Source organism: Mchenga conophoros, linkage group LG10 (genome assembly GCF_057382185.1).
Source record: "Mchenga conophoros isolate Kocher_MC1m ecotype Shallow Benthic linkage group LG10, M_conophoros_male_GT1.1, whole genome shotgun sequence".
Taxonomy (NCBI): domain Eukaryota; kingdom Metazoa; phylum Chordata; class Actinopteri; order Cichliformes; family Cichlidae; genus Mchenga; species Mchenga conophoros.
This window is the reverse complement of record NC_140535.1, coordinates 32,126,997-32,146,568: the sequence shown is the minus strand read 5'-3', so window position 1 is coordinate 32,146,568 and position 19,572 is coordinate 32,126,997. Positions and strand designations below refer to the sequence as shown.

At 39.6% G+C, this 19,572-nt stretch overlaps 2 protein-coding genes across 2 annotated transcripts; both read right to left on the bottom strand.

Annotated features, from left to right (window-relative positions):
• Positions 1-1,486: 1,486 nt before the first annotated feature.
• LOC146566241 (heterogeneous nuclear ribonucleoprotein A/B-like) lies at positions 1,487-8,636 on the bottom strand. The gene is made up of 9 exons (XM_085289843.1): positions 8,487-8,636; positions 6,808-6,998; positions 6,500-6,668; positions 6,140-6,298; positions 5,495-5,626; positions 5,020-5,125; positions 4,664-4,810; positions 3,134-3,224; positions 1,487-2,314 (listed from the first exon to the last, which is right to left on the bottom strand). Exons 2-8 carry the CDS (start codon positions 6,972-6,974, stop codon positions 3,154-3,156), a joined length of 951 nt encoding a protein of 316 aa, XP_085145969.1. The 5' UTR covers positions 6,975-6,998; positions 8,487-8,636; the 3' UTR covers positions 1,487-2,314; positions 3,134-3,153.
• A 5,973-nt stretch (positions 8,637-14,609) lies between these two features.
• On the bottom strand, positions 14,610-19,297 carry btg4 (B-cell translocation gene 4). Its single transcript, XM_085289842.1, has 4 exons — positions 18,333-19,297; positions 16,635-16,772; positions 15,382-15,661; positions 14,610-15,073 (listed from the first exon to the last, which is right to left on the bottom strand). The coding sequence occupies exons 1-4, from the start codon at positions 18,503-18,505 to the stop codon at positions 14,870-14,872; spliced, it is 795 nt and encodes a 264-aa protein (XP_085145968.1). The 5' UTR covers positions 18,506-19,297; the 3' UTR covers positions 14,610-14,869.
• Between the last annotated feature and the right edge of the window lie 275 nt (positions 19,298-19,572).

Below are 19,572 nucleotides of genomic sequence, written 5' to 3'. Positions count from 1 at the left end.
TCAGGAGTTTTACAGATGAAAACCTTTGTTTTTGTTCTTCATTCAACTGGAATTATCCACAATCAAGATGCTCTTAAAACACCAGAGTAATTCTAAAATGGACTTTCCACTGTTGACAGTGTCTGCAAAAGTTACACGACTATACATCTCGCAAAATCTGAACACTGAAGACAAAATCGACCAGAAAAGGATTTTTCTTTAAAATAAACTATAATAATTCATAAATACATCAGCTCCCTAACTGGCAACTCCCGATATACCAGCAGACTAGTGAAACAGAAGGTTAGCTAATAATCTCTGGTGATTTAAGCTACATTAGCTAATGTTTTGAACGCCATTTAGAGAACAAAGATAATTCCAGAAAATAAACTAAGATACGGTGTTATTAACACTATTAATTAGTTGTTTTTAAGGGTGCTCTGATGAAAGGGTCTAAACTCGCCTGTGACTGAGAAACACGCTATGGTGTGAGCTGAGTTTAACAGCAGCGCCACCTAGTGGCTTTTAGTGGAAACAGCAACTTCATTAACAACACTTCCCAAAAGGATAGGATTTGATTTTAGTAAACTGTGCTTATTTTACTGTTTCATTTTAGGTATTTAAGCAAAGATGAGAAAAATAAAGTCGATAGCTCTGGGTGTTGCCCAGCTGTCTCCAATAAAAATGTGGTTATTATTCTAACTACAATTATTACCTGCAAGACGCTCATTATGGCTCATTTTTTTTCCAGGTATAACAAAGAATGAACACGGGAAAAACAAACAGACAAAATATACCAGCTTTGGGGGGGAAGGGAGTTATCAGCTGAAGTGCAAAAAGCACCACCCTGCCTTTGCCATCGTTGTTTAGTTGTAGCTCAAGGAAGACGTCATTTTACCGTAGTGTACTTGCACTCTAGTCTCTTCATTCAGGCTTCAAAGAGAACATCAGGTATTACTTTTCTTACCTGGAGTCCACAAAACATGGCAGTTTTTCCTTCAACTTCAGCCACATCTGAGCGATCATTGGGACAGGCCTGATTTTTTTTTTTTTTTTTTGTTTTAAAAACGCATTTATTTTGTTTGCGCACAGCCACATTTCAGTTCAAAGCCCCAACACCAAACTACAGAGACAACTGCAGAAACGCAAAGTGCATCCTTCATCATCATCACAGAATGCCACCTAATGCACCAAGCATCAATAGTGATGAATTAAAAAAAAAAAAAAAAAGTAACGCATGAAGCATCTACGTGCACATAATGGTGCGGACAGAGGTCCAGGTGACATCCAGGGAACACAGACGTTTGGATTTGGGATTCCCTGGAATTGGCATGCTGAGGTCAAACTGGGATCAATCACAAATGACTGAAAAATAAAAACCGCAGGGGCTCAATTGTAGTTCAGTAGGAAACTTCCTTTTCCTTTTTGGACAGTTTCTATTGAAACAGTTTTATCTAATGACTTGGACCATTAACAGTTACATTAAGAATTAAAAATACAAAGATCATTACAAACCAGAATGTTTATTACTAATAAATGCCAGAGACACTGGCTGAGACGACGACACTGGCCCTCAAGTCCGTCAAGAAAAGAAGAAAAAGAAAAAAAGACATTTAACTTCAGAAACGGTCATTTCTAAAACCAACGGCGTATGAAGAACACGATCTAAAGTGACAAAACATTTCCCCTCCCAGCACATCCCACACACCCCGCAGGCTTCCAGATGTTGGGTTCAAACAGCCTGGAACAGTCTTTTAACCTGTGTTTTACAACTGATGAAATCTGGCAAGTTAAAAATCCTTCTTAGGTACACTGGAATCCATGTAAGGAGGGACAAAGAGGAAAGAAAGGGGGGGAGGGGGGAAAAAAGAATTCCATAATCAACATTATCCTTGACATTTGAACTTTAATCCTAAACCCACTCAATGTTTCATATTCCTCCCCAAAACCTGGAAGCATCAGAACAAAATTTACTGAAAACTGTATTTATTTGTCAAAAAAGCTCCTTTACAGCGCCAAGATTTTCAACCTGTAAAGCCATCAAACATGTAAAATACAACCCTTACAATACAATAGAATCAAAACAGGTACCAAAAAGTACAGTAAAAATTACACTTCCGGTGGAAATGTGGAAGGGGACGAGGAAACAAAACAAAAACACGAGGGAAAAATAAAAACTAAAACTGATAGGGTTTAAAAAACAAAAACAAAAAAAGAAAAGAAAAAAGTTACATTTCTGGTGTTTTCTGTACAAATGGTCTTCTGTCATAAAAGAGGTCGAGTCTGGCCCAGTGTGTGTCCGTCCAGCCGTCGGTCTCACTGGATCACTGGAGTCCTGAGGGGTGAAACACATTAATGACACAGCTGGAACAAACCATTCAAAGTCTAATCTTTTCAAAGGGAAATTAAACTTTTAAAAAGACAGCTTTCTATGAGTATTTTAACTTGAAAACTTCAATCTGTTCTCCACTTACAGCAGCTATTAGTAGCTCAGTGCCAAGTGAAACATCTAAGTGCTCTCTATTTCACTTTCAACAGCAGAGATGCTCCTGGCAGCCAATTTACTCAAGTACAAATAGTTAGACTCTGACCCAAACAGATGCAGGAACTAACACGAGCATGAGGCTACAGGAGGACGTCCACATGTTCGCCAGTTTACTATGATCAAATACTCAGCTGAGACACAGCGCCAACTGTAAATGTGTCCTCAAATGGAGTTGCATTAAAAAGAAACCAAAAATAAAAACAAAAGAGCAACTAGTCATCAGTTATGTCTGCAGGCATCTGTGTCCAGCAGTAAAACAATCCTGAACAATGATATTTATGCTAACTGCAGTCAGTCAGCAGCAGGTGGCTGCCTAACAGCTAACATTTTGGGGACCTGTGTTCTATTATTAAAACACAATATTTAATCCAACTGCCTGGCATTTCTGGTGACGATTGGAAAGGAATGTTTTCCCATTTGGTGAAAGCCAGGACTGACCCCACAGCTATGTTTGGGACAATGACAGGTCAAATCAAAGGGGAACTCATGCGAACTTGAAATTACAACAGCAAGGTGTGAGTGGGGGTCTAATAAGTCTATCCACTGTTTAAACTGGAATACGTAGCACTAGGACACAGTCGCACATGTTGCGTTGTAGCAATGTCATACCTTGCACTGCCAAGTGACCATCAGTATGGCTTGTAGTTGGCCTGGTGTCCCCCCCGCCTTGGGGTTTTTCCATAGCTGGCATTGCCCTGGTCTGTGAAGGAGACGCAGTATTAAAGCAAGAGCTCAACATCTGACAGATGATGTTTGAGTGTTAAGTAAAGAGCAGGACAGGAACCCAGTTCTCCGGCTCCCCAAACTACACTCTAGAGGCTTGAGAAGAAAACATGGCACTCAATGATGTCTTAAACACTAAAGATGGGTGGCAGGAACGAGGCAAACTCCAAGAGTCAAACCAGGAAACGCGAGCCAGATGTGTTTTGGCAAATTTTAGGTTGTTAACCCTTTAGAGCCGGTCGGAGCGGGCACGCTCTGTTTTGCGTAACTATTTTTAAATCCCTGTAGAACCTGAACCGTGTAAGCTAGCGCAATAATTTGTTTTGCATATGAAACCGGAGGAGTTGTACTTACATCTTATGCCATCAGCTTGTCCTCGGTCACAGTTTCCTCCCACATATAGCTTTACAAAAACTGCATAAAAAGCACTTGCAGCAGCAAAAACATAATATTCCAGAAACACGCTTTGCCGATCAGCTGTTCATAACACTTCCTATGTTGGAATATACGTCAGCACGAACTTTTGCATGTCCGCCATTACCTGCCCGAAACCGGAAGCGACGTCATTTTCGTGGGTTTTTTTTTTTTTTTACCATCAGGGCCACAGGGCCTATACTGTTTTTAAAAGTTATCTTTAACTTTATGACTTTCTGTGTCGTTTCTGGGATGCTTAGGACTCATATTGCACTGCTGGAAATAGTTTATTTTGATGCATATGCTGCTTTTTTGCAAATTTGCAGTATAATATTTATTTTCGTTTTTCCTGCAGTGTATAAAAATTGGTGAATTTCAAAAATAAAACTATGAAGACACTCAAAATAAATTTCCTGTGGTGGGAAACTATTTTGTGCAACTTTTTTGTATTTACAGTTTTGAGGGATAAACCTCTTAAATTTCTCTAACTAGAAATATGTTAAAAAAGCAAAAACGATTTTCAATTTTTTTGTAGTTTATTGCACTTTTTTGCAATTTATGTAATTACTATGCACTTAATGAATACATATTATTAAAATCTGGGCTATAATTGTTGTATTGATGTATAGCAACTTGAAATGCTCCCAAAAATGGCACTACACCATGTAAAAATATAATATAAGCTCTGGCGGACTTGGTTCTATGGTAGGTCTTAAAGGGTTAATGCAGCACCAACTTTATGCATCTATAGGAATATAACTGAGGGAAAAATGAACATCTTAAACGTTATGTTAGCAGGTTTATCAGAGCAAGTGGAACAGCTCAAAGGTCTAGAAGTACTGGCATGGCTACATCAAGCAGTTTACTCTTGTACTGTGGCTGTAGTGGGGGCGGGGTAAGGGGAAACAATCACAATCAGTACTGACGCGTACACCTCAGGTTTGGGCTTCGATGTGTTAACTGTTACTCCAAGTTACAACTCGTCTGCATGTTTGCACTTACTGTAATCGTATCCAGGACCATATCCGTAGTAACCAGAAGAGTAGTCATAGTTGCTGTAGTTGCCATATCCACCATAGCCATAGCCTTGGTTGCCATATCCTTGGTTCCAGTAGTTTCCATAGCCCTGGTTCCAGCCCTGGCTCTGACCTGAAACACAAAGTGCACATGAGTTTGGTCTAAACTTCAATATCATCCAACTCGAGAAGTACACGAGAAGTTCCAAATTACATATTAATACCCATTACCACTAAAACGTGCTGTCAACAGTGACCTAGCCTCTTAGCATTTACCCGATCATACAGATTCAAAACAAACAAGAAAATCCAGAAAGGAAGAGGGTGATCATCGTCATTTACCTCCACGGCCCCTGCCTCCTCGGCCTCCTCCATAGCCACCTCCACGCACTGTTCCGTACTGCTGCTGCTGGTACACCTCCTTTGGCTGAGCAATTTTCAGCTCACACTAAAAGAGATATACATACTGAAAAATCCATTCTCTCCTTTATGTGGCCTTTAAAACAAAACTAACGTTAAAACCGCCTTGCGATATTTATAAAAAACATTTGCAATTAAAGAGTGACCCACTTCTCATGTGTATACAGAGAAAACTCAAAGTTGTAAATTTCAAAAACATCTCAAGCATTAACTCAGGGTTTAACTACTGACTTGGTCAAACATCAGTTTGCAACAAGTTAATCTGTAGTGGCTTAATCTTTGTCACTCTTCACCAAAACAGATCACAGGTGAGGCTGCACTGTCCACCAGGTAGCTGATTAGAAGAATTTAAGCTGATTTCCAGCTGTACATCAGCACTTCTGGAATAACTGCTTACCCGGCCACCCTGGATGTTGTGGTATTTCTTCTCCAGACACTTCTTTACGCTGGTTTCCTCTTTGTATGTGATGAAGATGAATCCCCTCCTTTTCTTTGATTTGGGGTCAATTGGGAGCTCAATGGTTTCGATCTGAAAAAAAGGGAGGATTGGAGAAAAGATTTTGATCAGAAACAACAAATACGGTGCATGTAGTATGACAGTCTCAGGAGTAAATTATCTCTGCTTTAAAAATGTCGGCCACATCATTTAGTCAAACTTCAAACACACAAACAAGTGCCAGAATATCTCAGTTATTATTTATCCTTAACAGGATGACTTCCTCAAATTAATCTACAACTTTGTTGTTTACTGGCCAGTGGTGATGTACATGTGGTTAATTTATGGCTTAGACCAGTTTAGCTGGTAAGAACAGGATTAAAACTGTAAATAATGTGTTGAATTGCATGAGTGTACAAAGTTGGGCAAGTCAGTGGCTCTCAAACATATCCACGGAGTTTGTACAGGAGAATAAAAATGATACTGCCATCTACCCAAGTTTAACTCTGGAAACACTTAACCAAGAAGACTCAACATACAAGAGAGATGCAGTGGTTGCTGCATTCTAACCGCAGATATTTAAAATACATTTTATTTGAAACCAACCTCTCCAAAGGCGCCGAAGTATTCCCTGATGGTTTCCTCAGTTGCTTCTGGGTTCAAACCCCCAACAAAGATCTTCTTGACAGGATCCTTCTTCATAGCCATCGCCCTCTTAGGGTCGATATTGCGTCCATCCAGTCTGTGTTCCTTCTGCTCGAGTACCTGTGGATACAGATATATTACCATTAACAGACAATAACAGCACAGAGATTAGAGTCATCATCACAGAGATGACTAATAATGCAGACAAGGCAGTGTGGCTGATTAGCATATGATTCATTTATATTACTAAGAACCGTTCTCCCATAAAAGCTTCTGGAGCCCGTTCGGGATGAAATTATGCTCAGTTACGAGGGGAGTCACCTTATCCACGCTGGCAGAGTCTTTGAAGAGAACGAAACCAAAGCCTCGGGATCGGCCAGTGTTTGAGTCCATCTTGATGGTGCAGTCTGACACCTCACCGAACTTACTGAAGTAATCCTTCAGGTCCTTTTTACTCGTATCCCAGCTGAGGCCGCCCACGAACATTTTCCTGTAAAATTACATGTAGACATTGCTAACATTTCTTCATTTACAAGGTTTCACAGTTTATTTTCCCAAGGCTCATCATGCCAGCACGAGATCCTCGCACACATCACATGTGGCCAACCACAGTCCAACCAGACACTCACCCAGCATCCTCCTCTCCTTTGCTAGCGTCGATCTTTCCGCCATCTGTGTTGTTGTCCTGCTCCTCGTCCCCGGCCATCTGCTCCAGCTCAGCTCCATTCTGCTCCTCCTCTCCCTCGTTGCCGTTCTGCTCTGATGTCTCCATGAGCAGGTTGTCAGCGTCTGCCATTCTGACGGTGGGATCTTCAAATGACTGAGATGGGACAGGACAAAGTTTGAGAGATTGGAGAAGTAGGTAGCAGACTACATTAAACCAACATTTATCAATTCACGCACAACACTAACTGGAAGCAGTATTGTTTTCTTTACGTTTTTGATGCTTTATAAATACTCTTCAACAAGGACAAGAAACCTTTTGTTCATATCACTACCTGATCCCATCTTTGCTCTCACTTGCTAATTTGTTCAAATAAGACTGATTAAAATTCAGCCACACTTATGCTGACTTTAAGTCGCTCTCACATTGGTTTTAAACTCACTCATACTTAAATGTACATTACATACTCTGCTAGAGGCAGAACTTCTAAAATGCTGTTGATTTATTTACCAAAAGGATCCTCTATGATCTATTAACTGCAAAGTTTAACCAAAACAAAAAACGAGGCAGCACTTCCCATCTGAAAATACTGACGTTTAAACTACAGAATGGCTTTTACTAGCGTATAATAAATGTATGGTTTTAGTCCTATATTATTAGTTGATCTTCTGTGATCAACTAATAGTGTGTAGTATTTTAAACATTTGTTACTTTACATCTTAATTTCTAGTGATTTTTAGGATCCTACATTTTAAAATGTATAGTTTTAAAGGTCCTTTGTTAAAATAGTTAAACATAACCAATAGCATCATAACAAAACAACAGAATAGGCACATGGCTTTAAAAACACCCGGGATAAAAACTAATTAACTCTAAACAGATACACACAAAGAGTGTACTCATTTAAATTCAAGTAGCAATAGAAACTATTTTTTCCCAGAGTTTGGAAATTACTGTATAAGGAGAGCCGAAACACGGCCTAAAGATATTTCTATTCGTCCCTATTTTCAGAGAATATTGAGCATAAATCGGAATGCTAATAAAGAGCCGCATACATAATGCTAAGTGAATGCTAATTTTAAGTTAAAGCGTTAGTCCGATCATTGCAATGGCGCCATATATCGGCAGGTTATTTATTATTTACACACCACCGACCATCATCAGTAATAAGACAGTTACACGCAGTTGTGCGTGCACCAGTGACCCCACAGCCGCGGTTGAAAGGAAAGAAAGAGCGTGAGTCTTCCATGTTGTCCAAACGTTTAAGCGGACCGCGCTTTGCTCCGTTACCGCTCGGGGCAGACAGCAGGCCCGGCTATCAGATGGGCAACCAACCAAACACAAAAACCGTTTAGATGATATAAAGTGCACTTAAAAACTGCCATTATGCACAACGGATGAGAATCATCAAGAGAACAAGAGACTCATAGCGTGCAAAAGCCGCGCTAACGCACATTAGCACGCTGCAGCTAACGAACTAGCCATGCTTACAGGCTAACAAGAAAACACCGCACACGAACAAAATGGTCGCCGCAGAAGAATCACGATGGAAATAAGCACGATATAAACCGGAACTCCTACAGTTTCTATTTACTACTCTTATATTTGCTATTACCCAAAATAACAATAAAAACGTGTTCTTACTTTGACTGAAAATACCGGGGACGCCGAGTGGCTGTTCAAAATGGACACGCTCCAAATTCGCCGCTAACTCGTGGCAACATATATATGACCGGATGTGACCAAGAAACAACCACGTCGTAATGTCGACATGCGTGATTGGACGAAAGCGACCCTTTTGAAGTTAAAGGCGTTGGATCATTGGTTGACTGTTCGCCCGCTGTGACAAAAGCCACATTCAGTAGCCAAACGTCCTTCCTGCTTCCTGTGTTCTGCTTTCTTTTTAGAGTGGCGTCTCAAAAGAAACGCTTTAAACATGCTAGGCTTAAAAGCGTGAATAATACTAATGTGTGTTTCCGTAGCTTCATTTTAGTCGGCTACAAATAGCTTTAAAAGTGAAACCGATGTTTGTACTGTAGCTTCGCTACATTGTTACGATCCTCTGCGACATCAGGGATTAAAGAAGACATTTTGTACTGTTCATATTTGTCACACTAACATGTTTCAGATCATCAATAATATTTTAATATTAGACAAAGATAACCTACGAAAAAATAAAAATACCGTTTTTAAATGGTGATTTTATTTATTAATGGGAAAAATGCCCCTATGAGAATTAGTAATCGCCCCCTAAACCTAATAACTGGTTGTACAACCCATGGTAGCGAGAACTAATAAGTCTTTCACATTGCTGTGGAGGGTTTTTTTTGCCAATTATTATTTGTAGAATTAATAATAATAATACATTTTATTTGAAAGCGCCTTTCAAAAACACTCAAGGTCACGTACACCATAGGTGTCAAACTCTGGCCCGTGGGCCAAATTTGGCCCGCAACCTAATTACATTTGGCCCGCGAAGCCATACCAAATTACTATTAGAGCTGGCCTACTGGTATTATACAGCTAATATATATATTGTTTAGTATTAAGCTTTGCATGTTCCATATTCAGTTTTTCAGCAAAACGTGTTTGAGTCCATAAGAAAAGATTCATTCTTATATCTGGAGGAATAAATATATTTCAATAAATATTAACGTTAGCCCTGTTCCAGTTTTGAATTTTGGCCCACTGTGTATTTGAGTTTGACGCCCCTGCTGTACACAGCAGAATAAAAGCAACATAAAAGCAAGCAGTTTACAGCAGCGGTCCCCAACCCCCGGGCCTCGGACCGGTACCGGTCCGTGAGTCGTTTGGCACCGGGCCGCGAGAGTTGAGGCTCAGGTGTGAAATGTATAGTTTTCAGGGTTTTTATCGGTTTTCAGCGTTATTTTGTTATCGTTTTTATCGTTTACTCGGTTTTCCTGGGTCTTTTCACGTGTGTTATGAATAAATTTTCTTTTTTTCGGTACGGTACTAGTTTTATTTTGTTGTATTTATCCGCGACACCTTAAAGGCCGGTCCGTGAAAATATTGTCGGGCGTAAATCGGTCCGTGGCGCAAAAAAGGTTGGGGACTGCTGGTTTACAGAATTGTTTTAATGTAGTCAGATTGGAGGGTTTTTGAACCTGAATGTCCTGTTTACGGTCATGCCAAAGCACCTGAATCTGGTTTAAGTCTGAACTTTGACTACACACTCTTTGCCTTCTTCTTCTTCTTCTCCTTCTTCTTTAGCCTTTTAGAGGTGGACTTGCTGAGAATCAGAATCATCTGTCTTTGGCCAAGTTTGTGCACACACACACACACACACACACACACACACACACACACACACACACACACACACAAATAGACAGTACATGCAGAATATATACAAACTATAGGTTTTTTATGGCAAGTCTTCCAGGTGCTGAAGCAGCAAAGTGACCCTAAACAATCACACTACCACCACGATGTTTGATTATTGGTATGATATTCTTTTTCTGAAATCTGTTAATTTTACACCAGATGTAACAGGTCTTAAACCTTCCAAAAAGTTCATCTTCTGTCTCCTCAATCCACAGAATGTTTTCCCAAACGTTTTAGGGATCATCAAGATGTTTTTGGCAAATGTGAGACGAGCCTTTGTGTTCTTTTGCAGTGGTTTCGTCTTGGAACTCTGCCATGGATAGCATTTTTGCCCCCAGTCTCTTTCTTATTGGTGAATGACGACCTGACCTTAACTGGGGGAAGTGAGGCCTTCAGTTCTTTAGAGGTTATTCTTGGTTCTTTTGTGACCTCCTCGATGACTCGTTGATGCTCTCTTGCAATAATTTTGGTGGACTGTCCGTCCACTTCCTGGGAAGGTTTTTTCATTTGTGGATCATGGCTGTTACTTATTGATGTGTTACACTAATGCAAATTTTAGCATTGATCCGTATACAAATATAGGTCTAATATTGCTGATGCCAATACTTTTACCCTATAAAGGCAGCATATGTAGAGGAGAGCAGTGTGTCATGATTTATGAGATGAATCATCATTAATTAGACACGTATGTGAGAATGCTGTTTGTAGATTACAGCTCAGCATTCAATACCATCGTTCCCTCGAAGCCGGACAGGAAACTGCAGGATCTAGGACTGAGCAGCTCCCTCTGCAGCTGGATCCTTAACTTCCTGTCTGACAGACGCCAAGTGGTCAGACTGGGCAGCATCACCTCATCCCCCATCACACTGAACACTGGTGCTCCACAGGGGTGTGTACTGAGCCCTCTCCTGTACTCACTCTACACCTACGACTGCACAGCCACTAACAGCTCCAACATCATTGTGAAGTTTGCGGACGACACTACAGTGGTGGGTCTTATCACCAACGGTGATGAGACGGCTTACAGGGAGGAGATCAGCGCACTGACCCACTGGCGCCTCCGGGAACGGTGCCCAATCGAGGAGGGCAGGGATAGCTCAGTAGGTAGAGTGGTTGGGGGTTGGGTCAAATGCAGAGAAAAACAAATAATTTCCCCACGGGGATCAATAAAGTATACACTATTATTATATATACACACACGTAGAAAAACATATTTAGTATACACATTCAGTAATGCATACACTCTTATATTGTACATATATTTATTCATATAACTCTCAGATTTAGCCATTCTTATATTTTGCTTGTTCTTATGGTATTGTATTTTTGCACACCTCTGTTGCTTGTGAAGTTCGCACACAAGAATTTCACTCGCATGTCCTGTACCAGTGTACCTGCACATGTGATGTGACAATAAAAGTGATTTGATTTGATTAAATTAGCAAATTCTGAACAAATTTTAATGACTACTGTATCACTGTCAATTTCCCCCACAATAATTCATTAATACAACAAAGCACACTTTTCAGCATTTGACACATCCCACACAAAAAAGCTCACATACAGAGAAAAATAATAGTGAACAGGACTCAGGTCAACTTATTCTTGCAGAACCTCCACAACAGCCCCAGGTTCTCATGCAACACCACCCCTGTGTTAAAGAAAATCTTTCCATTCAGGAGTTGTAATCTGTAGGAAATTGAGGGAAAGTAGGTTTAAACTATAGTTACAGGCCAGAGAGTGATTCTTCATTTACACCAGAGCCAAATAATGTGGGGTAGAAACAAATGTACTTAAAACACAAGAGTGCTGGGGATTTGTAAATAGGGCAAAACGTGCCAGTCCTGGTGGTCAGGACGACTGTTTACTGCTTTATCGGGCAAGTTGAGGCACGTACAACATGGGCACACACACACACACACTCATACACACACACACACAGTAAAGGGTATCTGTGGAGACAGTTGTGTTTCAGCAGTGGTCACTTGTAAACAGAACGAGAACTGCAGCAACGACAGGTAAGAACGCAGCACATTTTAAACATGACTAAATTCTTTCTTTTTCTACTTTTTTTCAGTAAAAATATTTTCCAAGTTTACTTAATCCATCCAGTTGTGTCAAAGTAATGATTATGCACTATACTAAATGTGTAACATGACTGACATGCCAGTTGAAGAGTTTGTTTTGGAAATGGAGGATGGAAAGGCCATCAGGCTCAAACCTCAACCCTTTTTGGATCTTCACTCAGCAATAATAATCTAATTAGAGCTTTATGTCCCTGTCTTCCTTTTCCCTGCAATGTGGATTTTCCAGATTTGTAGATGTGGATAAATAAAAAAGTTAAAAATCCTTAACTGGAGTGGGTATTGTTATTTAATTTTAACTAAAATTACGTATTAGACTTTGTCTTTACATCAAATATTAACTTTTTAAGAAGTCATTGCTTTATAGAAACAGATTAAAACATGACACAACCTGTTTCTTGCACATACGCACACACAAAAAGTATGGTTGTGGTGCTAAGGCCCATACGTTGTTACCAAAGACCAAGTATAAGAGTGAGAAAAGTTGTCTTAGACAGTGTGACTGCTTTTGTTGTTCTAATAATGATCTCTTACTGCATGTGACTCATTCAAACTTTTTTTTCCACGGCAAAAATGCATTAGAAGGCATAGACGTGGCTTTGCAAAGTGGTGACTTCACTCTTTTACAGAAGTATAGGACTAGTTTATTGAGCTCCCTCCTGGAGTGTCTGAAGGTTGCCTGGTAACTGCTCAGAGCTAATCACATGAAAAAAAGGCTTTTTGCACTTCTGCTTGTCGGGATTTATAAAGTGCGTATGGATTAAGTGGTGGATTTTGGATGTTTTGATAAACAGATCCGGCACCTTCTGGTCAGAACAGGGTTACAGATTCCCTGTTTTTCCAGTCTGAGTAAGCTGCTCCCTGTACCCTTACATTTACTAAACATGAAAATGGCATTTGCTAATGCTTCAAGCTATTTTTGACACACACTATTACATTGTAAAACTGTGTTGTAATTTGCATGTACTCATTTGCCCTAAACAACATATTTAAGCTACTTCTGGCTGCTCCTTTGCCCAAAGGTTCACTACAGGAGCTCTGCAAGTTTGATTCAAATAGTTTTATGCCAGATACGTTTCATAATGAATAATGAAGACATTTTTGTCTTTGGCCGGAATTGAACCAGCAACAGTTTAATTGTAAAACATGTTAACCACCAGAACAACTTCCAGATAAACATAATCTGCTTTCTGGGATAACCACTGCACACCATTGGAGGATTTAAGAAAAAAAATCCTGTCAGAGGAAGCATTGGTTATTATAAGAGCTTGAAAAAAGTGGGCAGCTGGCTGCTTGAGATTGTGAAGACATTTCACTTTGTATCCAAAACACTTCTGTTCTAAAAATAAAAGGCAGACAGTCCCAGGTATTGGCAGCTCGTTGACCTGCTATTCATCATGCGAGTCATCACATGAGCCAAGGTCTGGGGGAAAAAAAAAAAAATCAACAAACAAAACAAAAACGAGTCATTACCGTCACTGGGGGTTAAAGGTGAAACCACTGTGAGACTTTGCCCCATCCCACGATGTGCTTTATTGATGTTACCTGAAGGAAGGTGTGAGTGGGGTTTTTTGTTTGTTTTTTAAGAAGTGGGAAAATCACATGTGGTTCCATTTAACTGACTGAACTAAATTAAATACAAAGTTACAAAATATAACAAAAATTATAAAAATCTCAGAATATTACGCAGATTATATATATATATATATATGATTGACATTGGAATTGTAACTATATAACTATTTTCACTGTAGAGGATGTGCAAATGTTAAGGTTGTGCATCTATTGCACGCTCTGCTTAGTTGGATGGGTTGCAGAGAGAGATGGCCGAATTCAGGAATGATTTCCTGTGCCGTTCAGTGATGCAGATGGGCAATCTCGTAAGGTATCAGAAACAAGGTTTATGCAAGAAAAGGGTCTCCTGCACTTCTGCTAAAAATATTGCAGGTGTGACACCAGGACCAGACACTGCACAAGGGCCTTCAATGAAGAGTAAAAATGAAACTGACAAAAGGCAAGCTAAAGGGGACAAAAATATACATTTTATTACAACAAGCATTTACTGCAAGATTACAAGTTTCTGATGGTCAGTGTGATTGGGGTGGCTGTATAGGCAGTGTCGTTAGCTGATTGTTCTTACACGCTAATCACTAACTACACTACCAGTACAACCACCACACACACCAGCGCAGCTGTATTTCCTTCCAGACTGACCCGCTTTACAGGTAAATATAGATTCAGTGTTTTTCAAAGAACTTTTGGATGTTTTATCTAAAAGTCCTAAATGTTAGGTTAACTAAAACTGTTTAAGAGAGGGAGAAAAAACCAAAACAAGACATGTTATGGCCAGTAGAGCTGGCATGAATCTATTTATTTCTTTTCAATGACAGGTCAATGTTACTTTATTCACACTTTAATTTAAAAAAGACAATTAGAGTGAAGAATTATTTAAAATATCAATTTTCACATCTTAAAAACATACTTAAACAGCATTACTTTAAATCAGGTACAAATAAGCTTATCCTTTAAAAGATGTACAAAGTGTGTGGCCTAAATCCGACATCAGCAGGAACCAGATTCTGGTTTGTAGCTTTAAGGCTAGGATCGCGATTTGCTGACCCAGTGGTACTTGTCAACACGAGGCCCAGTGAAGGTGAACGTGGCTCGATAGGATCTGAAGCCTTTCTGGCTTGAGAAGTGGGCTCCAGCAGGAGCGCCATGAGGTGGGAACATGTCTCCTGGAAAGCCTTTCCGCTTCTCCCTCAGCCAGCTCTGAGGGGCACCTGGAGAGAACTCGCTGAACTGAAGACAGGTACAACAAAGTCATTTAGAAAACCTGAGATCTCTTAGAGAAGTTACTAAAAATACTTTGCAAAGCTCTAGCTTTAAAAATGTTATTCAGCAGAATTACATTTTATTTTATGGCTAAAAACCTGCTCCTGAAGATGGTCAATCAACTTGCACTTTCAGGAAGCCTACTTTTTCCAAGTCTCATGTTAATGAGCTTACAGAGAATGAATATGTTAAGATATAAAACACTACCATCATCATCGTCATAAAACAAGCTTGGGAGGCTTTAAATTGTCCTGCATTTCATATATTGAACTCACCCTGTAAACACTGTTGGGGTTGCTAACAGTCGGAATGGTTTTGGGTTCACTGTTCATGGGTGGGATTTGAGGGCAGAGGGTTGAAAGGCTGCTGCTGCTGGTACTCATGCTCATGCTGTTGTCTCCACCTCCATCTTCATCCTCATCTGATGAGCTTCCTGATGGGACCTCGAGACTCGCCCGTTCCACAGCTTCATGGATGCGGCGGGATAATTCCCCATCACCGCGCCGACAGTTGTCCACCACTGAGACGCAGAATGGACTGCTGTGTTCACCATACCTGCAGGGATTCAAAAGAAAATTAGAAACTGACGGCAAATTCAGGTTTCACGATTTCTTTGTACATGTACAATGACAATAAAGGGCTTTTCCATTATGAGGCCAGAAGTTCCACCTTAACACTGCTCTAAACATTTGTTCCCCCACCACTCCTTGTCCTAATGTTCTAGAAACCTGCCAGAGCTGTGACAACATCAGCCCGACTCATGTGCTTCACATATCTTTAGTTTAGTGGCAGGAAATCAGGACAAAAAAAGCTCCAGTAAGGAAGCCAAATCAGCCCTTTTCAGTCACAATCCATTCCTTCCCTTAGCAGCAATGATCAAGTACACAACTATGAATATATTAGTACATGCCCATGACAAACTTAATTACAAGTAATCCGATGCTTATTTGTAAAAATGAAATTACAACTATAGGTGTGGTAGATGCACAAGGTAAAAATAGTTAACAAAAAACAGGTCATTTTATCTTCGTGCTAAATGGTTGTCAGCCAATGCAATGGTATATTGATATAGATAAGAACCTTCAGTTTGGCTGTTAACTCCTGGTGGTCTAGGAGAAGTTGAGATAAAGATTTTGTGTATTATAAAAAGACACTCGTTTTATTGATTCAACATTAGGTTTGTAACTCGCTGAACCACTTGTTAGCTCTAGCTTTGGCATGAAGACACTGCTAACTAATCATATCACCACCTGTTTGAGGCAAATAAAAAAAAAGTTGATTAGACCAATTTATTTGCACTTTTCCTCAAGTCTTGTCACTGTGTGGATGATCAATAATTAGATTATAATTAAGCATTTACTTCAAACTCTGCTTTTAAACTGACATTAAAATAAATGGTTATTCATGTCTTAATGATATCACCATCTGGTTAGTAAGTTAGATGTGAAACCAAAAAGGACTGAGGACTTTGAAACAATGTAACCTGCAGCGTCGCACAAATGCAAGGTGACTAATGATTAAAGCAAACCTGCAGGACACCTCTCCAGGGTCGACCCACACTGTCAGCTCCTGGGGCAGGCCCAGGTCCTCGTACCTCACCCCGCTCCGCTCGCAGACCTGCTCCAGCACCGGGTCCTGTAGCCGAACACTGTTCATACGCAGACACCTGAAAAACACCGGGCAGCTCAAAGTTTTTTTTTTTTTTTTTTAATAGTGTTGCAATTTCACATGTCACCAAGATATCAAGTCCAGTAAAAATCCAATTAAAATATAGATGGAAGAGTAGTAGTTGGTGCCAGTTAAAGGTGGTTTAAAGCCAGACAATTAGGAATAGCATCAGCACATTAGTTCTTTAAATGGTACAAAAACAAACTGAAGATCTCTTTCATGAATCCTAAAATTGTACGATTTCTTTATGTCCCGAATCAAATGAGAAAATGCAGAATATTGAACTACAGAGTCGCCTGTAGTGTGCAATGCAAGCCCCATTTATTTTAATTAGAGCACAAAAAGAGGGGGGGGGGGGGTATTTCCCACGACAACACCTAATATTACAGGGTCTAGCACCACTCAAAGTGAGCAGTGGAACGCAACTTTGTGCATTTACTCCAGTACTTTACTTAAGCACAGCTGCAATGCAAATGTATTTCTATTGTGCTGGTTTCTACTCCCTGCACCACCGTAAGGAGTCTTGTACTTTGAGTCTTCAGACCTCTCCTTTGGTTGCTCAGATAAAGTGAGCAGATTCTAAGTCAAGCATTTTTCTGAGCAGCTGAGCAAAGCTTAAAATTAACCCGCCAACATTTAGATTGATATCCATTATATTCCTGTGAATAAACCTGAGAGCTGCAGTCCTGCTTCTTACTGAGGCCAGTAGAGTGGAGCATTACAAGTGTTTTTCCAGGTGTTTTGATCATTTACAAGGTTAAATAACTCAAGTATAACAGTTGGTATTTTAAGTAAAGAATCAATACTTTCAATTACAAAGTGGGTTCATAATATTTGTTGCATTTCTGAAGGCAGAAAGAGTTTCATAACCTTACAATTTTAAAGATTTGGATACTTTATAGCCAAGTACATTTAATACAATCAGCAGCTGCAACATTAAAGTGACATTCATTAAAAATAAAATCAGTAATTGTATCAAAATATACAAAATAACATAAAGTTACTAAAGCAAACATATTCATTAAGAATTTTGACTGAGAAACATTTATTATTTCAGCAGCGAGACCTTTACCTAAGGATAGATACTTTACAAAACAGCTGTTCACTACAAAAAGGTTCTCAGGCTCCAACTCAGCCACTTCATTTTTATCTATACAGCACCAAATCACAACAACAGTCACCTCAAGGCAGTTTATGTTCAAAGTTAACATGCCTGCAATAACACTCTGGATGCAGTACATGTACATAAGCCACCAGTCTGAAAAATACTTAAATCATTTTATTTTTAACCATTTATTTCTGATCAAATAACCTGATTTCCTGTGGGTCCCCAACCAACTTGTCTTATAGTAAATCCATACAACTTAAAAGGAGAGTGCCAAATGGATACACATTCAAGCTTTGAAACAAAGTTTTTCCTCTTAAATTTAATTGAGTTTTAATTTTTAATATTATGTTTGGTTAACTTTTCATTTTTAAAAGGGAAGCAGGACCTTCAGCCATTTTGAAACAACCAAAAAAAAAAAAAAAAAAAAAAAATTGCTTTTGGATTACTGACCTGTAGGCCTGACCCCTGGCGGGTGCACTTGGGTGCCAGTGGTTCTTGTAGTTCTCAAACAGAAGGGAGGTGAGGGAAGCAGCAAAGCGCTCTCTGCTGTCATTGTCCAGACATCCGTATCTCTTCACCAGCCGAGCCAAAAAGAACACAGCGGCAGCAATTTCCTCCTTCATGGCGACACACTTACCGAGCACAGCAAACTGAAACCGTAATTTTAAAAAAATTATCTCTTCAGATAAAACGCATGTAGGGATCCTAGTACCACAGAAAATAAAAACATCCAGAGCAAACTGGAAACCAAACCAAACAATTCAAGCAAACATATTTGCTGCTGAAGCTCAACAGAGAACTCAGCTTGAATTGTAAGGCAGCTTCATCAAAGACACCAAAACACAAATATATCCACATGCATCTAAATGTGCAAACGCAGCAGCACCCTTCTCAGCAGTGAAACCTCACTCAAATCAAATTCTAAAAGAGTTTTTAATAAAACCACCGTTCAGCTGTGCGACCAGCTGCCACAGCTGATGCTGATTTACTTAATGACTCCTCTCAGGGTTCAAATGTAAACAACGCCCTGTCTGCACTTCTTCAATGTTAAAATGCCCCAAATTCAATGAAATGTGTGAACAGTTCTGTGCAGCAGGAACAGACTTCTACATTAAATCTGTCCATAAAGTACAAGCAGAGAGAATATTTACATTTCTCAGCTCATCAGCACATAAGAAGAGAGGCATTTCTGATGATGGTGCAAGACTGAAAAAGTTGTTTTTACAACTTATATTTATTTTGTTGAGTCAGTTTCATTTAAAATCACTTTCACTTATTTATGGTGATACTGTTGTGCAAGACGGTTCTGGGGCCGTTCTCTGTGGAGCTTGGATGTTCTATACCTGCACGTGTTCTCCGTGGTTCCTCCCACAGTCCAGAGACATACATGTTTCTAGAGTGATTCTAGAAATATGCATGATAGACTAGCAGCTCATCATAATCCTAGCAAGATATTTACCTCTGGAGTTGTTAGTCAGTGATTACATCGAGCCTATTTTGTATTTTAAATGTGACTCTAATCATGCTTGTAATTGATTATTTACTTTTATACAATAAATATGTAGCTTGCAAGGAAAAAGAACAATACATATATTTTTGTTATTCATTTGTTTGGCGTTCACGAACAGCCTATTTTGTCACCTGACTATATACGGTGATATGATGAAGATGAAAGGAATAACGTGATAAA